The sequence below is a fragment of the Staurois parvus genome, unplaced genomic scaffold, assembly GCF_062004578.1.
Source record: "Staurois parvus isolate SC_StPar_1 unplaced genomic scaffold, SC_StPar_1.0 ptg000232l, whole genome shotgun sequence".
Lineage (NCBI taxonomy): Eukaryota > Metazoa > Chordata > Amphibia > Anura > Ranidae > Staurois > Staurois parvus.
The window spans coordinates 4,222,671-4,236,963 of NW_028318028.1; the positions used below are offsets into that span (position 1 = coordinate 4,222,671).

Consider the following 14,293-nt stretch of genomic DNA (forward strand, 5'->3'; position numbering starts at 1 on the left):
TGGGGAAATTATTTGATCCCCTGCAGATTTTGTAAGTTTGCCCACTTACAAAGAAATGGGTCTATAATTTTTATCATAGGTGTATTTTAAATGATAGAGACAGAATATCAACCAAGAATCCAGATACAACACATGATACAAATGTTATAAATTGAGTTGCAGTTCAGTGAGTAAAATAAGTATTTGATCCCCAAGCAAAACATTACTTAATACTTGGTGGAGAAACCCTTGTTGGCAAGCACTGAGGTAAGACGTTTCTTGTTGTTGGTTACCAGGTTTGCACACATCTCAGGAGGAATTTTGGTCCACTCTTCTTTACAGATCTTCTCTAAATTCTTAAGGGTTCTTGGCTGTTGCTTGGCAACTTGAAGTTTCAGCTCCCTCCATAAATGTTCTATAGGATTAAAGTCTGAAGACTCCATGACCTTAATGTGCTTCTTCTTGAGCCACTCCTTTGTTGCCATGACAATATGTTTTGGGCCATTGTCATGCTGGAAGACCCATCTCTGACCCATCTTCAGTGTTCTGGTTGAGGGAAGAAAGTTCTCATTCAATATTTTACAATACATGGCCCTGCCCATTGGCCACTCAGTGCAGCAAAGTTGGCCTGTACCTTTAGCAGAGAAACAGCCCCAAAGCATATTGTTTTCAACTCCATGCTTGACTGTAGGGATGGTGTTCTTAGGGTCATAGTCAGCATTTTGCTTCCTCTAACCACAGAAAGACAAGTTAATGCCAAAAAAGCTCAATGTTGTTCTCATCTGACCACAGCACTTTCTCCCAATCCTTCTCTGAATCATTTAGATGTTCATTGGCAAATTTCAGACGGGCCTGTACATGTGCCTTCTTGAGCAGGAGGACCTTGCGGGTGCTGCAGGATTTCAATCCATGGCGACTTATTGTGTTACCAATGGTTTGTTTGGTGACTGTGGTCGCAACTGTCTTGAGATAATTCACAAGCTCCTCCCATGTAGTTCTGGGCTGATCCCTCACTTTTATCATGATCATCCTTACCCCATGAGGCAAAATATTTCATTGCGCTGCAGACTGAGGACAATTGATGGTTATTTTGCATTTATTCCTTTTGCGAATAATTGCTCCAACAGTTGTCTCCTTCTCACCAAGCTTCTTGCTTATGGTCTTGTAGCCCATTCCAGCCTTGTGCAGGTCTACAATCTTGTCCGTGACGTCCTCTGACAGCTCTTTGGTCTTGACCATGGTGGTGAGGTTTGAATAGAAGAATGAGATTCTGTAGACAGGTGTCTTTTATACACATAACGAGTTGTCATTAGGAGCGCCTTCTTAAATTGACAGGACTAATCTACGTACCACATGAGCACATAGCCAGTCTGTGGGAGCCAGAATTATTGTTGGTTGGTAGGGGATCAAATACTTATTTTACTCTCTGAACTGTAACTCAGTTTATAACATTTGCATCGTGTTTTTTTCTGGATTTTTGGTTGATATTCTGTCTCTATCATTTAAATACACCTATGATAAAAATTATCATTTTTTTGTAAGTGGGCAAACTTACAAAATCTGCAGGGGATCAAATATTTATTTTCCCCACTGTATATATTGGTCTAGAGCTATTTTTAAAAGATAAAGAAACTTTGAAATGTAAAGTAGACTGGGGTTACAGATAAATGTAATTGGCAGAACGGTATCTTTTTCCAAGGCAGAGAAGTCTAATTGTACAAAATTGAATATATAACCATCTGTATGCGAATAAAATTAGTCTTCATTAATGCACTATTGAACAAGTAGAAGGTGTAAAAACCTGAACAAAGTAGTAAATTATTAATTAGCATTATTGTCATTTGTCACAAGAAATGAGTGTTCTTTCAATCCTTTTTTGATATTGTTGACATGTTCCCTGAACCGATCCCTCAGTCTCCTAGTGGTGTGGCCAATGTATTGTTTTTTGCAGGGACATTCTAAAAGGTACACTGCATATCGACTATTGCACGTTAGAAATGTTGTGATGTCATATTTTCTCCCCGTCTGGGAAGATGTGAATGACTCAATTTTCCTATTGTGTGTACCTCTTAGTCTGCATATGACACACTTATTACATGGATAAAAGCCTTTCATATTCGCAAAAAATGTAGTTTTCAGAGGGGGATCAATGATATTGGGGGAGATCTTATTCCTGAGTGTGGGGGCCTTTCGGAACACAATTAATTAATTGTTTTATAGACAACAGTTAATTTTATTAATTCTGGTGCCCGCGGTTCCGCGCATGTGCAGTTAGGCGCAGATCGCTGGCAAAATGGCGCCCGCGATCCCGCACGTGCGCATTTTGGCTCTGATCACCGGGAAAATGGCGCTGGTTTAGTAAATAACAGTGCCCAGTTATTATAAATAGCCCCAATTTGCCGTCCGGCTGCTATGGCGCACACCCCTTTTGAAAATGTACGGTTAATACGAAATGCATTAAGGAGGAGGGGACCTCTAGAAGTTATAGAAGAGGTTTTTCCATTCCAGGCTGCATGTCTCTCCAGAATTGAGGCAACCTCGGGCTTATCTGATTTATATGCGCAATTTTATTGCGCCTCTGGTGAGTGTGCAATTTTATCATTTCTTTTCGCACGTCACCGGACTACAGTCACTACTGGGATTAAGAGAAGTCACCTATTTATACACCTGTTGAATTTCAATATCGGAATACTTCATACCACTGTGGGACATTTACCAATTTACATATGGTCATACGGACGTTATCCATAACTACTTTTATGGCGATTTTTATCGTGTTTCACTGGCGTGATTGAAGTCAAGTAGATTTAGCGCTGCACTACATGTTTATATGAAATTAAACTATAACATTTCTATCAATGGAAAGAATATTAAACTGGGAAGGGGTATCAAGGGGTTTCAGTCTGGAATGTCTACCATCTATGGCTTGTACTGGAGGTTGGGTAATTGTATCACATCTTAAAAGGAAACTATAGCTTTTGTCAGTTTAATTTTGTCAGATATTTTCTTTCCCAGTTTTTAATATTATCACCTTTTCTCTACTGTAGGAATACATATTTAGTGCAGTTTACTGTAATGCCAACGTGTGTGCAGTGCATGCTAGGCTGTTATAAAGGAAAGCCCAGCATTAGCTCTACACAGTTTTACTGCCTCTACACCCACATGGCAGAAAAATTTATTTGAAATATATTTTAAAAATATTCTTCCCAAATATATTGACATATATTTGAAATGCTTCAATTTTGGCCATATTCAATATATATATATATATATATATATATATATTTTTTTTTTTTTTTAAATATATATATATATATTAATTGAAATATATTTTGAAATATACTTAATATGGCCAAAATTATATCATTTCAAATATATTTTGTTTTTCATATGAGCAGACTTAAAGTGTTACTAAATCCAAAACATTAAGATTAGTCTGTATATGCAGTAAAGCATGCTTGTTACAGTCACTGTGGAACCTAAAGGGGTTAATCCTCTGCATTGTGTAAAAAGGCTATTTGATCCTCTCTTCTCTGCCCCTCCTCTTGTTGAAATGACCACCTGATACATACTGAATCCATAGTCACATGCACATGCTCAGTTTGGTGTGTATTGCTAGAGAGGTTGTTTTTTTTTCTTGGGAGAGTGCATGTGATCAGCACAGGGCCAATCAGCACTGCCCTAACAGAGGGTCAGAGGTTTCACATCCTCCCGGAGCAGAAGGAAAACTCCTCCTACAAGCTTTAACCAGTACTATATACTGCTGATGAGAAAAGGTATTTAGGTATTTAGCAGTTTACATTTACTAAAATAATTGGATTTCCATATTGTGTGTACTGTGGGAGACAGGATATAATGAATGCAGGGTCCTGGGTTTAGTATCAGTTTAACAATTAGATGGCACCATGTCTACTAAAATAGGAGGAGGAATAAATCAACTTTCCCAATTAGCTGTAGAAGGAGGTATTCCGATATCCTGTTATTAGGTTTGCATAAACAGTTCTGCAATAAACTCTCTATACTTAACTCACAACCTGCTGTCTACAAGGAGTATATTAGGATGTATATTATTTATATTTGATATTTCACATTTACTTGACTATAAAAATCCTTTTGGAAAGAGTTTAAACAGACGTGTTTGGCACATTCCAAAACTGCATCCAGATCTGTAGATGACAGAGAATCCGACACAAACCTGAAATTTGACAAAGAGATGAAAAACTGGATTGTCCAGGTCATAACCTACAAGCAGCCCTCATGTTTGGCCAAGCCTTTACTTCTTCTAATAGAATCTCTCTTTGTGTAACACACGGCAACTATCTATATGACTGTAGATATACTGTAAGTATAGTAACACATACTAACCAGTCAGCATTTCCCATTCAGTGATCTGATTACAGTAAACTGATATCTTGTTGCTATGGATTAAGCAGATTAGAGTTGCTCTTTGTGCTGACACATTATGTGAATCTAATTCAGGTCAGGTTGGTAGGATAAACAATCCTCCACTGCTTTTTTAAACTGACATTAAATTTTCAGCTTTACAAAAGAAAAAAATGTCATGCATACCTGCCCTGTGCAATGGTTCTGCACAGAGAAGCCCTGATCCTCTCCTTCTTGGGTCCCCTGCCAGTGCTCCTGGCTCCTCCCCCTTAACCGGTGACTGTTGTGTGCTTGCTCTTGAGCCCCACTCTATGCATACATAAAACACGTAGAATCAAGGCTCGCCCATGCCCCCACTCTTTCCTCAATCGCTCACTGATTGTGATGGACAGCAACGGTAGCCAATGGCTCTCTCTGCTGTGTCTCAGCTAATGAGGAGAGAGAGAGAGACTCAGGACAGCCAAGGCTCCCATGCACATCTCTGGTTCCAGAAGGGCTCAGGTGGGTATTGGCAAGGCCATGGGGGGAGCAACACACAGATGGTTTTTACCTTCATACATAGAATGCAAGAAGGTAAAAAACTTCGATCTTTACAACCACGTTAATATTCACAAAAAAATTGTGAATAAGTAGAAAAGTACAAAAGGGAAACAGTATTATTTTTAAAACAAACCAATGTTGAACATAAAAGCCTCCAAATAAACCCCCTAGTAGAAAGTATGCAAAGGTGCCTTACAAATGAATTTCAGGTAAGTAGGTACAGTATTTGTCATACTGTACCTGTGGGGTGCCCGTGGAAGCCAGAAATGACTGTAGTAGTCGTCGATACTACTATGAGCACTGCTGGCGTCTGGGTCCTGACCCAGGTAACTGCCTTGCTTCATTGTGAACGAAAGAGGGCACCTGCTTGGCGTGGGCACCATTGAAGAAGACTTTGTAATTCTGTCACTGAGTGCAAAGCATTATCTGATTGGATGAGGTGGAGATTGTGACATCACTCCCCTCCTTTCTACTCTTTCCAATCAGACAATGCTTTGCTTTCTTGGAGAAAATGCAAAGTGTTTTCTAAATAGTGCCTGCGCCAAGCGAGCGACCTCCTGTGCTCAAAATGCATCATGGGACTCCAGGAGCTAGGAAAGGAAATTTTAAAGAATAGTCCACCTTTCTGACCATGTTCCGTGTTACACCTATATATCATAAAACATGATAACATTACACAACACCCCCCCCCCCTTCCACAGCTTATCCGAAACACAGGATTCTTCTCCGTAGGGCATTCTGAATTATGGCAAAGGCAAGAAGTCCCATCCACCACCACGGCAGAGGGATTCATAGAGCTCAATGAATCACAAGTGCAGGGATGCCTACACACTTGTAGTCCATTGGTTGCTTTTGCCAGCTCTATAACCGAAGACACCAACTTCTATATGAACTTGGGGCTGCAGGAATAGCAACTGTTGGCTCCTGCCACTAGTATTGCAGGAGAGGACGTGCTTTCTTCTTCATAAACAGTGCTAGCACAGTGTGCGCTCTCTTTCTGCCGATCCAAGCAGCAACTGAGCTCTGAATCACTAGGAAAGGAAGAGAGAGTACTCAGTATGCATGCTTTGAAATGAGGAAGCATGCTCACTCCTGTGATGTTATGGACGAGTGCCAACTTCTGCTATGTCTTTCTAATATCCCGGGTCATAAAGAAGTACACAATGGAGAATTTTGTTCAGCCTTCATAAGGGACTGAAATGGCTTACAGTTATGGCACCTGCATCTAATTAGAGTTTGTGACGGGAGTCACTTTGGGTGGGGGGCCCATGGAACCCAGCTCACTTTGGAGAGGTGGGGAAACCCGTCTCAGCTCCCCATATCCCTCTTATGTGTAAGTCACCCTGTGCCTGTTAGTGGTACAGGGTGATCTGTCATAATATTGTGTAGACATGTCTAGGAGATAGGTGGGGTGGGGGTTGTGGATTGTTTGGTGTTATGTGGTTGTGTCCCATTGTTCTATTGTTTGTCTTGTTGCTTGGGAACAAACAATTATGGGATGTATGTGTTTATGTGTATTAGCTTAGTGGGGGGGGGGGTGTCTCCAGCAGCCCTCCCTCTTGATGAGACTGCCTGCTGGTGTGAAGTTTGAATACCTGTGTGTCTCTTGTTACTAAATGTAGATTGCCCTTCCCTGTTTCATTATGCAGGGAGGGGGGATTGCCCCCTGAGTGTATATATCTTGTATCTGTGTTCAAATAAACTAGTCCACCTCCTGGTTTACTTCAAGACTGGTGCCATCTAGTCTTGTATGGTCGGCTGTGGTGTCTGTTGTCAGTGTTCGGACAGGGAAGAGGTATTCTAATGGAGGGACACAAACGCCTTCTGGGTCGGTTTCGTTACAGAGTTTAACAAACAAACTACCTCATGTAGACAAGGGATCCATATTGTAAAAGGTGAACTTAAAGTGTAGGTTCACTTTTTCACCAAAAAAGCAAAAGGTGAACTAACCCCCTACACCAGGGGTGTCCACACTTAGTGAACACATACAGATGAAGAAAATGTGTCATTATCTCTCTACTGGACTTTTAAAGGTTTTATCTTCCCAAAGATAAATCTCCCACTCTTCACAATCACACCTTATTCATGTCATCAGTTTTCGGCACCACCTATATTTCTGAGCAACTATTTTCAAGGATGAAGCACACGAAGGGCAAAATTAGAACCAAAATATCGGATGAGCACCTTGAGAATTGCTACTACATCCATGGCTACTAAAACCATTCAACCTTTACAACCACTTTAAATGTATAATTTTTAAATGCAAGCAGTATAAGAATCGGAATGTGGTCATTAGTGTTCCATTTTGTGGGTGGAGAACAATAGATTACTTTTTTGACAGTCTGAAAGTCTAATATGCATATATGGAAGGAATGCCAGACCAAAAGATAAAGAGTTCAAATTAATTTATTGATATTGTGTTAAAAGACAGGCAACACATTTCGGGGGTCAAAGGAACTCCCTCTTCATCAGGGATACAACAAAACATAATAATATAATGTAGATATAAATGTGACTGATAAAATCGTGATCCTAATATTTATAAAATATTAAGGATAACATGAAAATACATGTGTGCACCCATAGGTGCATTCAAAAATACCTGCGTTTACACATACAGTTGTGTCCAAAATTATTCAACCCCCAATGCTGTAAAGGGGTTTAGGGACTATAGTGTACATTTGGAATTGTATTCAGAATCAAATCCTACAAGGACGTTGTAACTACCCAAATGCAACTAAAATGACATCAATTGTTTATGTAATACAGTAGTAAATGGTTCTTATGTGGTTTCTTCATTGCCACAATTATTCAACCCCTTAAAGACTACCACTCTGAAGAACAGAGGTTCATACAGGTGCTTTCCATCAGGTATTGAAAACACCTGTGGATGTCACCGAGCAGCAATCAAGCATAATAAGCACCAATTAGGCAGCTTTAAAATGACTGTGATACTCAGCTCCTTCTAGACATTTACTGGTGTGGTTACAAACATGGTGAAGGCAAGAGAATGGTCCAGGAAGACAAGAGAAGAGGTGATTTCTCTTCACAGGAAGGGCAATGGCTATAAGAAGATTGCAAAGATGTTAAACATACCAAGAGACACCTTAGGAAGCATCATTCGCAAATTCAAGGCAAAGGGCACTGTTGAAACGCTACCTGGTCGTGGCAGAAAGAAGATGCTGACTTCGACTGCTGTGCGCTACCTGAAGCGTAGAGTGGAGAGAAGTCCCCGTGTGACTGCTGAGGAACTGAGAAAAGATTTGTCAGATGTGGGTACAGAAGTTTCAGCCCAGACAATAAGACGCACACTGCGTAATGAAGGCCTCCGTGCCAGAACTCCCAGGCGTACCCCCTTGCTGTCTCCAAAGAATAAGAAGAGTCGACTGCAGTATGCCAAAAGCCATGTGGACAAACCACAAAAGTTGTGGGATAGTGTTCTGTGGACTGATGAAACAAAATTAGAACTGTTTGGGCCCATGGATCAACGCTATGTTTGGAGGAGGAAGAACAAGGCCTATGATGAAAAGAACACCTTGCCTACTGTGAAGCATGGTGGAGGGTCAATCATGCTTTGGGGCTGTTTTGCTTCTGCAGGTACAGGGAAGCTTCAGCGTGTGCAAGGTACCATGAATTCTCTTCAGTACCAGGAGATATTGGATGGAAACGTGATGCAGTCCGTCACACACCTGAGGCTTGGGAGACGTTGGACCTTTCAACAGGACAATGATCCCAAGCATACCTCCAAGTCCACTAGAGCATGGTTGCAGAGGAAAGGCTGGAACATTTTGGAGTGGCCATCGCAGTCACCAGACTTAAATCCGATTGAGAACCTCTGGTGGGACTTAAAGAAAGCAGTTGCAGTGCGCAAGCCTAAGAATGTGACTGAACTGGAGGCCTTTGCCCATGAAGAATGGGCGAAGATACCCGTAGATCGCTGCAAGACACTTGTGTCAAGCTATGCTTCACGTTTAAAAGCTGTTATAACTGTAAAAGGATGCTGTACTAAGTACTAAGATTGAATGTCACTTGGGGGTTGAATAAAACTGATAATGCTGTGAGCACAGAAAAGACATTTGTGGTTATTTCATTATAACTGTTATGTTATATTTGTCTGACCTACAAGTGCCTCTTTAATGTAAATGTAAGCAAGATGACTGAATGATCAAAAGCAATGTCAAACTGGCCAAAACACTCAATTTCAGTGGGGGTTGAATAATTTTGGACACAACTGTACATATATATGCAAAGAAATTAAATTGAATAGATTAGAAAATATCAGATTGTAAATGAAGAGGTGCAATAAGTTCATTTTCAAAATTATTATTATTGTCAGATCTCCATGATTAGTTGATGCCATTGCACCATTATACGAGGGGCATTGACATTATACCAGGACTTTTGAGTTTATATAATAAAAGAACCAATTTCAAGGAGTGGAAACTGCATTTATTTTTTTGACATACTCCCCTGCTACATTTATACAGTTATCCCAGTGTTTAACTAATGCCTGGAAAACTTTGGCATATAAAGATTTTTAAGTACATCTGAACCATCCTAGGACAGCCTGCTTCACTTCTCATTGTCTCATCACCATACTGTGCTTGAAGTCTTCTATAGATAGCTACAGGTTTTATGCCTTCATTCACAAGAAAATTCCCCACCACACACTTTTCCATCTACGCACTAGCACTGTTGTCTGCCATCTTGATTAACCGTCTCAGGACTGGCCCACGACATGTGCACCGCCTATCAGTAATAGGACACATTTGCCACTTACTACTGCATGTAGTACCATCACACTAGCATCCCTTTTTATACCTGGCCTGGTTTGACTTGAACGCCCCCGTACATATAACTGAAAGGATACACGTTAAAGTAAACAGTATAGTAAGTAAGTATAAAATGGACTTCCTCATTAATGAGCAGATGTCTAGAAAAACAAAAACTCATGGGTTTAAAGAACTATCAAAAAACAACATAACCCTAATATAATGGGCATGTCTAAAACATAAAAAATGCATATTTAAAATGTTAAACTACTATACTGAAAATGCTGCTTATGGAAGCTATACCAAAAAATGCATATGAAGGTTATGCCAAAGAAATGCCCATAAAAACACCACGTGGGTGACCACTCGGATTTTGTGCATAACCAATGGTGACAACTGTAATACTATCATGTTTTCGTCCTTATTCACTATGGACCTAATGTCTGTGCTGAGTCTACGCTACCAGGATTGAATTTTGGCACCCACTTTTGGCTCCTTGCTATTGCTACATTTTAATCCAGCTATTTTGTGTGGCTTCTGCGATCTCATGGATGTTTGAGTTCTCATTCCAGCAGATATTTCATCATCTTTTCAAGATTAGTATCGGTACCTGACTTCAAAAGGACTGTTTGCAGATATTTTATCCCCTGAAGAAGCCCAGGGTAGGCGAAACATGTTGGAATCTTACATCTGCATACTGCAGAAAATGTCAAGCTGCATGTGATCGTGAAGCTTTTGTAATTGTTTTTAAATTGAATGGATTTTTAATGACATTAATAAACTTCAAATTTTAAATGATTTGGTTTTGTTTTGCACCTTAAAAATCCCCAAACTTTCTGGTAATTGTATATGTTTGTAGGGATGTGGTGCAATGTTTGCCACTCGTCATAACTTATTTTGTCGATTTAAAGTGGAACGTTAGGTAAAAAATTTAAAAAGGGGCGGACAGGCGAGTTTTTTATTACCTGCCTGTCCACCCCTGTGCAGTGAGACGCACAGGCACAGCTCACTGTACAAATGCAGCAATGGCTAATTTCATGGAAATCCCATGCATGCGCAGGAGTGGCCAATGACAGCGGCTGCCATTCAGGAACCGGAAGCCAGCCGCCCGAAGATGTCAGCAGCTGGGTGGGGAGCTCCAGGACAGCACATCCCGGGATCGGAGGTGAATGTAGGAACAGTGATTTGGAACATGAGTAAGACATGAAAGTGGTTTATGGATACCTTCAGTTAACCCCTTGCCCTCCAGAGGATTTACCCCCCTTCCTGACCAGGCCATTTTTTGGGATACAACACTGCATTATTTTAACTGACAATTATGTGGTCATGCAATGCTGCACCCAAGTGAAATTTACTTCCTTTTTTCCCCCACAAATAGTTCTTTCTTTTGGTGCTAGTTGATCGCCTGTGTGTTTTTTTATTTTTTGCCAGTAAAAAAAATATTAAAAATCAAATTTTGGCATAAATTTAGGTCAAAATGTATTCTGTGACATGTCTTTGCTAAAAAAAAAAATCCCAATACATGTAAATTAATTGGATTACGTGAAAGTAAAGTGTTTACAAATGGTGGTATATATACTGGGATTTAATTTTTTTACAAGTAATGGCGGCGATCAGTGACTTGTAGCAGGACTGCAGGACTGTGGCAGGCATTGTGGCACTGGGGGGAAATGAGTTGGTGTCACTGACATCCCCAGTAACACCAATACCACTAATAAAAAGCACGGACACTGTACTAATAGCACTAGGTAGGAAGGTGTTAACATCTGGGGCGATCAAAGGTTTATCTGTGTGCTGTTTCTCTACTTGGGCTTTGTGTGTGCTTCACTGTAAGCTTACTACTTTGTATGGCTCTATGCAGAGCCATACAAAGCAGTGTGCAGGAGCTGACAAGGGAGAGATCTTTGTAGTTTTTACACAGTTCTCTCCCCTGTCAGAGATACTCGCCGATCACCGGGTTCCGACGAGTAATCACCGCGACCCAGTGATCGACAGCCGGGGACGCGAATGGTGAAACTGCAAAATCGAGTATATATACGTGATTTTGCACACCCTTGCCGCCCTGTAGCAGTATTTCTGGAACTGGTTAAAAATAAGAACCTTGAGTGGAGTAAAAGTAAAGGCTTTCCTGTTTGAATCTGTATCACTGGAAAAAAATATGATCATTTATGTGAGAACTGTAGTAACTAGCAGATAAATACAACCAAGTGTATTGGGATCAGAATCGCTACCTATGTAGGAAAGATAATTGCTGGATTAGGATGCCTCACAATAGACTTGGTTGTATTTATCTGTTAGTCCGTAAGGTTCTCGCATAACTGTCCATAAAGTTTTTTTTTTTTATTGTCATCAAAGGAAAACTTGCCCAAAATAATAAAAAAATAAATAAATGTAGCTGTATATTTCTTGCTATTACCATAATTTATCACCAAAGAACAACCCAAAATAAATTCTCCAGCTCCCAATGATTGCAGCGATACCATATACAGTATGTGTAGTTTAGTTGTTGTTTGTACCCGTACAAAGGCCCAGAAACGATGGTATGCATTTTGCTTTTTTTTACCCTACCTAAAACACACTGACACTGACTTAAAAAATGCTTATTAAATAAACTTCTACCAAAAATATACTGTCTGTGATCCTAACACTAAACCCTGGCACTGACCTAGATCAAACCTTGATCTAGTTATTTATTTATTTTTTTATTTTTACACACTTTTATTTGTTTATATATTCCTCTCCTGCAAGAAGAAAAAGATACAATGAATCTTTCCCTTCATTCAGAAGAGGACATAAACAGAGGGGCAAGCGCACAGTGACTGATCACTGCAATAGCCAACCAGAGACTATCGCAGTGATCAGGTGACAAGAACCGGTCCTGATTAAAAAGAAATCAAAAACATTTTTTTTTGTACTGAAAGTAATAACTAAAAAAAAATAAATAACAAATATATGTAAATCACACCCTTGCAGTTATTTATATTTTTTCTTATTACTAGACCCAACAGCTAGCTTCAGCCTTCATTCATAAACCATTTGGCCACACTGTGAAGAGTTTGGTATTTTGGTGCTTTTCTTATTACTTCACAAGCTTGACAGTATCTGTATTGCCAGTCAATCAGTATATTTACACGGTAGTGAGATCTCCAATTGAAGTACTTGTAGTACTTCTCGTCATCTTTGTCTAACTCAAGGAGATAGGTAGCCAGCTCCTTGGCACTTGGAAAGTCATCCACATGAATGAAGGCATCTCCTGGGACAAAACGTTCATAGTTTTCCCGTGAAGTTCCCAACACAACTGGCACAGCCCAGGAGCCAAAAGCATTTGACCACAATTTCTCAGTGATATAATCCTTGTAATCAGAATTTTCAAAGGACAGGTAAAATTTGTACTGAGATAGAGTAGAATGGAATTTGTCCCAGCTGAGTTGTGTGTGTTTTGCTCCATAAACATCAATAGGAATATACTTTTTTAGTTCCTCATAATAAGCAATCCTTCGGACACCTGGATACCACTTGCTGACTACCCAAGCAACTAGTTTGGATTTTTCTGGAATGGTAAAGCTTTGCGGTTCCTTCAGAACTTCGATCTGACCATATGGGACAAAAACATCTGAATCCTGACGGAATGTCAGAGTCATATTGAATAAGTTGTCCAACATGTCCAGGTTTTTGATAATCAGCGGTGGCTCCACATTGGCCCACACCCAGTATTGAAAAATAGGTCGTGGCTGTTGAGGCAATAGATTTTTGTTATACATTATCTCAACATGATGTATGATAACACCATTGGCAACACTATATAGACTCCTGTCTGTCGTCATCTTGCAGCCTGGGATACCAAAATCTTGGTAGCACCTATCTAATGGGAATGTATATCCCCAAGGCCAGTCCCAAATAAGGATGAGAACCTCTTTCTCTTTCTTTAGCTGGGAAATCTCTTTCTCTGTTGTATTCTGGGTATTTTTTTCCTGTATCAATGTCTTTTTTGCACATACTGAGTTTCTTCCTGTTATATCCACATAATTCCAGATAATGGACTGCAGGGTAAGAAGCAGCAGAAATATTATTACAGTCTTCTTGTTGAGACAATCCAAATTCATTATGCTTCTGGAAGGAAATAAAATACATGATGATTGCTGCAATTTAGGCAATATAGTAAATAAAATATTCTGACATATGGATATATAGGGTATGTAAACCTATCCTTTTGCTATCATGACTGAAAAGTTGGCATGTAGTTCAGATGTTTGCAATGAATGCTGCTGCTGCTGCTAATGCTACAGCATACAAATACATTTTAGAAAATTGTGTGCTATTCCAACCCTTTTCTGTTGGAAAATAACTGCCCTTGTGCAAAAAGACATGGTTTGAGGAGTTTGCAATAGAGGAACTCAAGAAGCCTACACAGAACCCTGACTTTAACCCTACTGAACACCATTAGGATGAATTGCAATGCTGATTGTGAGCCAGGTCTTTCCGTCCATTATCAGTACCTGACCTCACAAATTATTTTTTTCCATTGAACCTGTCCAAAAACGTATGGAAAACTGTACATTAATTCCAATGGCTTTGCAATCATCTCATATAGGTGTGATTGTTAAACTTCCTGAGTGACC

At 39.9% G+C, this 14,293-nt stretch overlaps 1 protein-coding gene across 1 annotated transcript; it reads right to left on the minus strand.

The window, feature by feature from the left end:
* Positions 1 to 7,292: 7,292 nt before the first annotated feature.
* On the minus strand, positions 7,293 to 13,781 carry LOC149460247 (4-galactosyl-N-acetylglucosaminide 3-alpha-L-fucosyltransferase 9-like). The gene has a single exon (XM_089679816.1). It carries the CDS (start codon positions 13,775 to 13,777, stop codon positions 12,689 to 12,691), a length of 1,089 nt encoding a protein of 362 aa, XP_089535942.1. The 5' UTR covers positions 13,778 to 13,781; the 3' UTR covers positions 7,293 to 12,688.
* Positions 13,782 to 14,293: the final 512 nt, after the last annotated feature.

Coding starts and splice junctions, on each gene's coding strand:
- LOC149460247 (XM_089679816.1), bottom strand. CDS start 13,777: ATGAATTTGGATTGTCTCAACAAGAAGACTGTAATAATATTTCTGCTG.